Source organism: Arabidopsis lyrata, assembly GCF_000004255.2.
Source record: "Arabidopsis lyrata subsp. lyrata unplaced genomic scaffold ARALYscaffold_4, whole genome shotgun sequence".
Classification (NCBI taxonomy): Eukaryota; Viridiplantae; Streptophyta; class Magnoliopsida; order Brassicales; family Brassicaceae; genus Arabidopsis; species Arabidopsis lyrata.
The window spans coordinates 10,147,501-10,156,201 of record NW_003302552.1 but is presented as its reverse complement, the minus strand read 5'-3'; the positions used below and the strand labels follow the sequence as shown (position 1 = coordinate 10,156,201).

Below are 8,701 nucleotides of genomic sequence, written 5' to 3'. Positions count from 1 at the left end.
CTATTGGAAGCGGGTGTAATCTACCCTATTTCAGATAGCACTTGGATATCTCCGGTTCATTGTGTGCCTAAGAAAGGAGGTATGACTGTTATAAAGAATGATAAAGATGAATTAATCCCTACTAGAACTATAACATGACATAGAATGTGCATTGATTATCGAAAGCTAAATGCTGCATCTAGAAAAGATCATTTTCCTTTACCATTTATTGATCAAATGCTTGAAAGGTTAGCTAATCACCAATACTACTGCTTTCTTGATGGATATAGTGGTTTCTTTCAAATACCAATTCACCCTAATGATCAAGAGAAAACCACTTTTACTTGCCCTTATGGAACCTTCGCTTATAGAAGAATGCCTTTCGGATTGTGTAATGCACCTGCTACTTTTCAGAGGTGTATGACTTCAATATTCTCGGATTTAATTGAGGAGACGGTAGAAGTCTTTATGGACGATTTCTCTGTCTATGCACTACAGGAAATGTGGGTATTAATAGCGGCCGATAAACGCTATTATTCATCTACCATAGCGTTTCCTTAAGCGCTCTGTCATCGCCCGTTATAGAAAGTCGGACACTTTTGATAGCGGTTTTTCGTTGTGCTATAGTTAAGTATACAACGATAGCGTTGTCTATTGTGCAATTGTTAATGTTTATAATAGCGTGATAAAGATGTTATTAAAACTCGTTAATTAGATTTTACCTATAGCAAAGATAGCAAATGTTTTGTGTTATTAGTTTGTTTTTAAATTATTCAAAATAATAAATAATTACGAATTATTTTTTAATTTAAATATAATATTTGTAAAAAAAATTAATTTCGAATATTTGTAAAAAAAGAATACCATTAAAATTAATACAAAATACCATTCAAATTTCATTGTTTACAAAAACCACAAACATACCTATCAATCTACCACTAACAAGCCTTCACAATCAACCCTAACATAAACAATATCATCATCAAAAGCTTCATCATCCAAATCATCGACTTCTTGGACAAGCAAATGTGCACCACCTAAATCCTCTTCTGTTTCCAACTCATGATAGCCTCTACGTGGTGCTCTCATGACAACATACCAGGAACAAAGCCACGTTCTGCAAGTTCTTCCATTTCAGTAAAGCCCTCAAGCATCTCTACCTGTTGCTGGTAATAATCTGCCACATTGTCTTCCGGACCTGAAACCAGCAAGACACATAGCTTTTCAATTCTCAAACACATCACAAGAAATCCCCAAAATACAGAACATATAGTATAAGAATCATACACTTAACCTTATGTTAGCCTCCATAAGAAACTCCAAGATCCCAGCAGTGATCTCCTTACAATCATATGATGGTTTACATTTCTATCTCCACTCAAGCTTAGTCTCTTCTTTCTCAAACGTCCAAGTGAGCTTTAACCAAAACACAATCAAAGAGATAAAAATTAAGAAACCGTTTCTTCAGGAAACAAAACTTCAGAGAGTAAACTGAAATGATCAAAAGAATTAACATTTTTCATCAACTGATCTGTTTAGATCCCTCAAGAGCATCAGAGAAACCATAGACTGAATTAAGATGTCGAAACTCTAAGTACCTCTTAGCGAGCTCCAAATACACTCTGATACAAGCTTGAACACAGCAGAGCGGATATCACGACCCCCTGGTGATGATGTTGTCTTTGAATAAGCAGCAGAACATAGGTCAACCAGACCAAATATGCAGGCTTTAGCAGTTTGAAAAGCAACACCATCAGTATCTTGTCCTCTCTTTAAAGCTTCCACGCTGAAGTTATGCATGTCGATAACAGCTTGCAATGCATCTCCGACAGCAGTAGGGCAGTATAGTGCATACCGAAGAATGAGATCAGCCACAAGGCCGCTTAACGCTAGTACAGCCTGCAAGTATAAGCAACTAACTAAATCATTACTCCAAGAGACTTCATTATAAGGCTTCTATTCTTTAGGACTAAAATTTTGTAAATTTCATCTGTGCACTAGTTTTCCTTCCATAGATGATTTCCAGATAACTACACATCACCCCCACCTTACATATGAATGGAACTACAGTCTACAGATTTTGAAACCCCACAAGAACAGGCTTACAAGTAACATTAATGGGAAGGAACACATAAAAGCTGACACAGTGTGATATGGACTACAAAGAAACACCACAACCAGCATATACATGGCTTTATCAAGCTTCGAGAATGGTTGAGAAATCTAATTCCAGCCAAGAGACTATAAAACAATATGCTTGGTGATGTTCTAACTACAAATACTCGAATTGAAAATAAAAAATCGAATTCCATCAACTCCGACAAATAGCAAATAATTAATCATCCAATTGGTAAAACTAAATCGAACGAAAGAGAGGGGCTAAGAGTGCGAGATAAACCTCTGGAAGCGGATATGAGGGAACGATACGCTTGCTCAAGATTCGCAGAGCATCCACCACCATCTCTCTGACCAATAGAAGATTTGAGACGCTTATAGCAGTCATGCACTCTTCGCATCTCATCTCTGTTCCTGCTTCTGGTTTGAATTTCCTCCTGAGATGGAGGCTACGGCGTCACCGGAGCTGGGAACGAGCTAACCACCGTAGAAGGGGATTGGGATTCTAATTGCGGTGGCGGAGGCTGAGATTCTGGAAGAGAAGGGCTACGAGTGCGAGATAAACCTCTGGAAGCGGAGATGAGGGAGCGATACGCTTGCTCAAGATTCGTAGAGTTTGATTTTGGAACCTTTGATTTTCTCATACGAAGAGAAGAGGGAAAAGGAAAAGAAGTTTTAACCAAAAAAAAAAAGAAAAGAAGGAGAAAATCTTAACCGTTGGATTTAATTTATCAATGGTGGAGAATAAGCCAAAGTTCAATCCTGGAGGTTAATGCTCATTGGCTAACAAAAAGAACGGCTCAGATCAAAGTTATCAAGACATATCAACGGTGTACATTAATCACATCAACAATAAGAATGGACGGCTGAGATCAAAGTCGGCGCTATCTAACGGTGTAGGATTAGTCCCACAATCTGGGAGGTTACTTCCCATTGGCTATTAATGAAAAAATTAGAAAATTATCATATAAAATAGTTTATTAATGAAAAAAATAGAAATTATTTCTTTAAAAATTTAATATAAGTATTTCAATTTTTAGAATATTTTTTCTTATGAGTATAAAATTTTAAAATTAAGAACAATTAATATAAGTTAGTATTCCAACTATCTAGCTTATATGTTCATAAACACTAGGGCATAGTTTTGGGTTTAAACTTTGGGGTTTAGATTTTTTTACTCAAGTTAGATAGTTTTTGGATTTTAATTTAGGATTTTAACTTTAATTTAGGGTTTAAAGATTTAATTTAATTAGGATTTTAACTTTTATTTAGGTTTAGGGTTTAGGGTTTAGGGTTTAGGGTTAGAGATTTGATTTAATTAGGATTTTAACTTTCATTTAAGGTTTAAAGATTTAATTTAATTAGGATTTTAAAGATTTAATTTAATTAGAATTTTAATTTTAATTTAGGGTTTAGAGATTTAATTTAGGAATTTAAAATATGTGGATTTTAACTTAAACTTTAATTGTGCTTGCATTCTCAAATATGTGGTTTGTATCAAAAGTCAAGTGCATTCAACAATAGAAAACAAAGTGTTCTACATAACATTCTAGATATATAAAACACAGTACTTAAAAGTTTCAGACGTAGACTCATTATTAGGCCAAGCCAATATTGTGCCTATTGCATCGGAGATGAACTTTACTTCTGAATTTGGCCTCCACACTTTTGCATCATCAACCTTTTGCAACCATCAGTCTGTATTAACCATGTTTCTTCTCAACGATCACGATCTCCATCTTTGATTAGAAGATAAGATGGCAGAAATCGGGGAAGAACCAACGCAGCCACGAGACACAAAACTACTAAAATCACCACTGACCAGCTTGATTAAGGGAAGCCTAAGAGCTGTTCTTCACAAACTGTAAACCACGAGAGTTTCAGACTTCAGAAGAAGCACTATACTCACTACAAGTTTTATGTTTCAAATTGAGTTCGGATAGCACTATACTCACTATAGTCACTTGCAACATAAAACTTGTATCATTATAAGCACTATACTCACTACAAGCCTAAGATCTGCTGCTTATCCACTTGTTCCAATCATCCCAGTCATCAACTATCTTCTGCCACTCGAATCCTGAGGGATTGAAAAAGAACTAATCAAACAACCAGGAACCCACCAGGAACCAGGTTGAGCCCATCACAAGCGCATATGCCACTGAGTCCTCTGTTGCTTTCCCGTACAGCCTATAACATATCAGCAGCACCATCAGCTCCATTCCTTTCACAAAGTGGCTTCTCGAATACATCATGTAGTTCATAGTCTGTAATACACAGAATAACTCCGTTAAAAACAAATTCATAGTCAATGGTTAACTCAGTTTGACATGTGGAGATCAGAAGTTACCATAGAACTGATGTAGAAGCCTACAGTAGTGAAGTAATCTCCACGAGAGTTTCAGACTTCAGATCAATTTCTCAGTGTTTAGTAATCTCCTCATATGGTTAAGCTTCAAGCCCATCACACCGTTCTTCAGTAGATGCAGCGTAAATAGAGCTGGTGAACCTTAATCCTCGCTATATCAGCCTTGAACTCCTTTAATTAATTCTGAAGATCAGTCTTTGACTTATCTCTAAGCTCGTGAACCTTAATCCTCGCTATATCAAAATTAAACCAAAACGAAAATCCAATCAGAATTATGCAAATGAAAAAAAATCAGAAGACAAGATATTCGAACAGGAATTATATATTCACAAGATCAATCTTATACCATCAACCATCAGAAGTAATCTAACAAACGTCGTTCCACTATGGAAAAATCAATTAAACAAGTTTATATTATAGTCACTAAAACTAAGAATCAAATCCAAAATCAAATCCCAAAATCAAAATTGATACCCAAAATCACAAACTTCTGCATCAATGTTCACACAACCCAAGAATCGGAACCCCAAATCAAAATGGTTTTCCATTCCAAATAACAAAGAAGCTACGATTGAATGAGAACATACCTATATATTGAAGATTCCAGGGAGATTGTGCGAAATCGAGTTGAGAGACTGAGAAATCAAGATGATACAGTTAGAAATCGAGTGAGATAAAGTGAGAATTAGAGGGAGAGACTGAGAAATCGAGTGAGATAAAGTGAGAATTAGAGGGAGAGACTGAGAAATCGAGTGAGGTTGAGAGAAATCGAGTGAGAGTTGCAGATTTTGATCTCAATATCTCAAGAAATCGAGTGAGAGAGAAGTTGTCGATCTGCTTTTGCCTTAGGCAACAAAAAAAAAGAGAAGTAATTTTTAAGGTTTTCTTTTATTTTGCTTTAGAAAAAATTTCACCTTTTTCCCTCTTAAGATTTTCAATAGCGGGATATTAAAGATTAGAATCACAAAATTGGCCCGCCTCAATTTCATTATCCCGCTTAAACAAATTACAATTTACTGTAGCGTTTACAATTTATAAAACGCTATCTTTAATTCACGATTCAGTCAAACATAGCATATACAAAAAAAACGTTATCTTATTGTGCTATTAATACCCACATTTCCTGTAGTGATGGCTCCTCTTTCTCCTCTTGTTTGTTAAATCTATGCAGGGTTCTAGCAAGGTGTGAGGAGACCAATCTAGTGCTGAACTGGGAGAAGTGTCACTTCATGGTCAGAGAGGGTATAGTATTGGGACACAAGATATCAGAGAAAGGGATTGAGGTTGAAAAGGCCAAGATTGACGTCATGGTACAGTTGCAGCCTCCAAAAAACGTGAAGGATATCAAAAGTTTTCTGGGTCATGCCGGCTTTTACAAGAGATTCATCAAGGATTTCTCAAAGATTGCTAGACCACTTACTCGACTTCTCTGTAAAGAGACCGAATTCTTCTTTGATGAAGAGTATATGAGAGCTTTCCACATGATTAAGGAAGCTCTAGTGTCTGCTCCAATCGTCCAAGCACCAAACTGGGATCATCCTTTTGAAATCATGTGTGATGCTTTAGACTATGCGGTTGGGGCTGTGCTGGGTCAGAAGATAGATAAGAAGCTCCATGTTATCTATTATGCAAGCAGAACCTTGGATGATGCTCAAGTGAGATATGCTACAACAGAGAAAGAGTTGATGGCTGTAGTCTTTGCATTTGAGAAGTTCAGGAGCTATCTGGTTGGATCCAAGGTTACTGTCTATACAGACCATGCAGCTTTGAGGCACATCTATGCTAAAAAGGACACCAAGCCTAGACTACTGAGATGGATTTTGTTACTTCAAGAGTTTGATATGGAGATTGTTGATAAGAAGGGTATAGAAAACGGAGTAGCTGATCACTTGTCCAGAATACGGATTGAAGATGAAATCCCGATAGACGATTCAATGCCTGAAGAGCAGTTTTTGGCCATCAAGAGTTATGAAATAGCGTACAACAAGAAGGAAATCGAAGTAGCATGTGCGGTCAAGGAAGAAGAGCTTCCATGGTATGCTGACCTTGTGAATTACCTTATCTGTGGAGAAATCCCCAAATACCTTGATGCTTACCAGAAGAAGAAGTTCTTTAGAGACATCAACCATTACTACTGGGATGAACCTTATTTGTATAAGAAGGGTACTGATGGCCTATTTAGAAGGTGTATTGCTGAAGAGGAAGTTCAAGGAGTGCTGGAACGTTCTGCTAATGGCGGTCACTTTGCTACCTTCAAGACAGTACAAAAGGTCCTCCAAGCCGGCCTTTGGTGGCCTTCCATGTTTAAAGATGCACATGGATTCATTGCTAAATGGGATCCCTGCCAGAGAATGGGGAACATCACCAGGAGGAATGAAATGCCGCAGAACCCTATCCTAGAGGTTGAAGTCTTTGATGTGTGGGGAATTGATTTCATGGGACCATTCAATCCTGCTTCCTATGGTAATAAGTACATCCTTGTTGCTCTGGACTACGTCTCCAAATGGGTTGAGGCCATTGCATCTCCAACTAATGATCATAAAGTGATCTTAAAGCTGTTTAAGAGCACCATATTCCCCAGATTTGGTATCCCTAAGGCTGTGATCAGTGATGGAGGTTCTCATTTCATCAACAAGGTCTTTGAGAGTCTGTTAAAGAAGCACGGTGTAAAACACAAGGTAGCCACTCCCTATCATCCTCAGACTAGCGGGCAAGTAGAAGTATCCAACCGTCAGATCAAGGCCATACTCGCCAGGGTTATTGGTGTTTCAAAGAGAGACTGGTCTACCAAGTTAGATGATACACTTTGGGCATACCGGACTGCATACAAGACGCCAATAGAAAGGACGCCATTTCAGATGATGTACGGGAAGTCATGTCATCTTCCAGTTGAGGTAGAATACAAAGCGATCTGGGCTACTAAGTTGCTGAACTTGGATATCAAAGAAGCTCAGGAGAAGAGATTGGTTGACTTGCACGAACTTGAGGAAATAAGGCTTGAAGCTTATGAGAGTTCAAAGGTGTACAAGGAAAGAACAAAAGCTTTCCATGACAAGAAGATTTCACCAAACGACTTCAAGGCTGGAGACCAAGTGTTACTGTTCAACTCCAGACTCAAGCTATTTCCGGGAAAGCTCAAATCAAGGTGGTCTGGTCCTTTCACTATCAAAGAAGTTCTACCATTTGGTGCGGTATCGCTATTTGCTAAGGACGGGTCAGAGTTTAAGGTGAATGGTCAGCGGCTTAAGAAGTATCTCGCAGATAGCGTCATTCCTAAAGGATCTACAGTTCATCTTCTGGAACCTCAACTCGCCTAAAAGAGTAGTAAAGTCAAGCTCAGTGACTTTAAACAAGCTCACTTGGGAGAGAAATTCCCATGTTTATCTTTGTAAATAGCTCTTTATCCCTTGTTATTTTTGATGTTTTTTTTTAGTGTCTGTGATTCTCAGGATTTAATCTGTTGGAGTCAAGGAAATGGAAGAGGGCCAGACTCGACCAACCCTACACGATGACAAGTCGAGTAGCCCAATGGACCGGCTCTAAGCTTTAAACGAAGCCCAACTCGATGATAAGCCAAGCCCAACACAGCCAAGCCCATTCAAATCGAGTCAACTATCCAGGAAGTCAACCTTGGAGCCAAAATTCAAATTCAAATCCGGTCAACTAGTCAACTCGACCCCACGTCGAGTCAACACCTCGAGTCCAAGCAAAGTCCCTCCAAAATTCAAATTTGAAGTTGCCGACATCCTACTCGACCCCACCACGTCGAGCCTACACGTCGAGTCCAACGCCAAACCGTTCAAAATTCAAATTTGAATCCCAGATCCGACAATCCCTGCTCCCACACGCTCCACCCTTGCTTTTGGTCTCCTTGTGCGTCTTTAAAAGGGAAGCACCACTTCTCAAACTCCTCTCATTCTCTCATTTCTCTATTATAGCTCTAGTTCTCTCATTTCAACTTTGCTTTGAGTCTTTAAAGCTTTGCAACTTCCTAATCTTTGGTTTTAAACTCGATTTACAACATTTAATCGGTTTCAAATTCACTTCTTTTCCTTCTAAATTCCATTCTCTGCTCCTTTGATTCACTTGCTTTCTTTTCTCTACTTTTGCTGAAGGAAACACCATGGATAGTGACCAAGAAAGAAAGAAGGCTTCTGCAAGACACGCTGCACGTGGTTTTGCTAATATCAACAAGAGGATTCCAGCCCGTGACCTCACAAGTTTCAGAGAACCCCAGGC

General features: G+C 38.4%; 1 protein-coding gene and 1 long non-coding RNA gene across 2 annotated transcripts; both read right to left on the bottom strand.

The window, feature by feature from the left end:
- Positions 1-1,271: 1,271 nt before the first annotated feature.
- LOC9315074 lies at positions 1,272-2,494 on the bottom strand. Its single transcript, XM_021029901.1, has 3 exons — positions 2,378-2,494; positions 1,578-1,878; positions 1,272-1,395 (listed from the first exon to the last, which is right to left on the bottom strand). The coding sequence occupies exons 1-3, from the start codon at positions 2,480-2,482 to the stop codon at positions 1,379-1,381; spliced, it is 423 nt and encodes a 140-aa protein (XP_020885560.1). The 5' UTR covers positions 2,483-2,494; the 3' UTR covers positions 1,272-1,378.
- A 1,257-nt stretch (positions 2,495-3,751) lies between these two features.
- LOC110229363 lies at positions 3,752-4,654 on the bottom strand. Its single transcript, XR_002332755.1, has 2 exons — positions 4,445-4,654; positions 3,752-4,361 (listed from the first exon to the last, which is right to left on the bottom strand). It is a non-coding gene; the product is annotated as an uncharacterized LOC110229363 (long non-coding RNA).
- Positions 4,655-8,701: the final 4,047 nt, after the last annotated feature.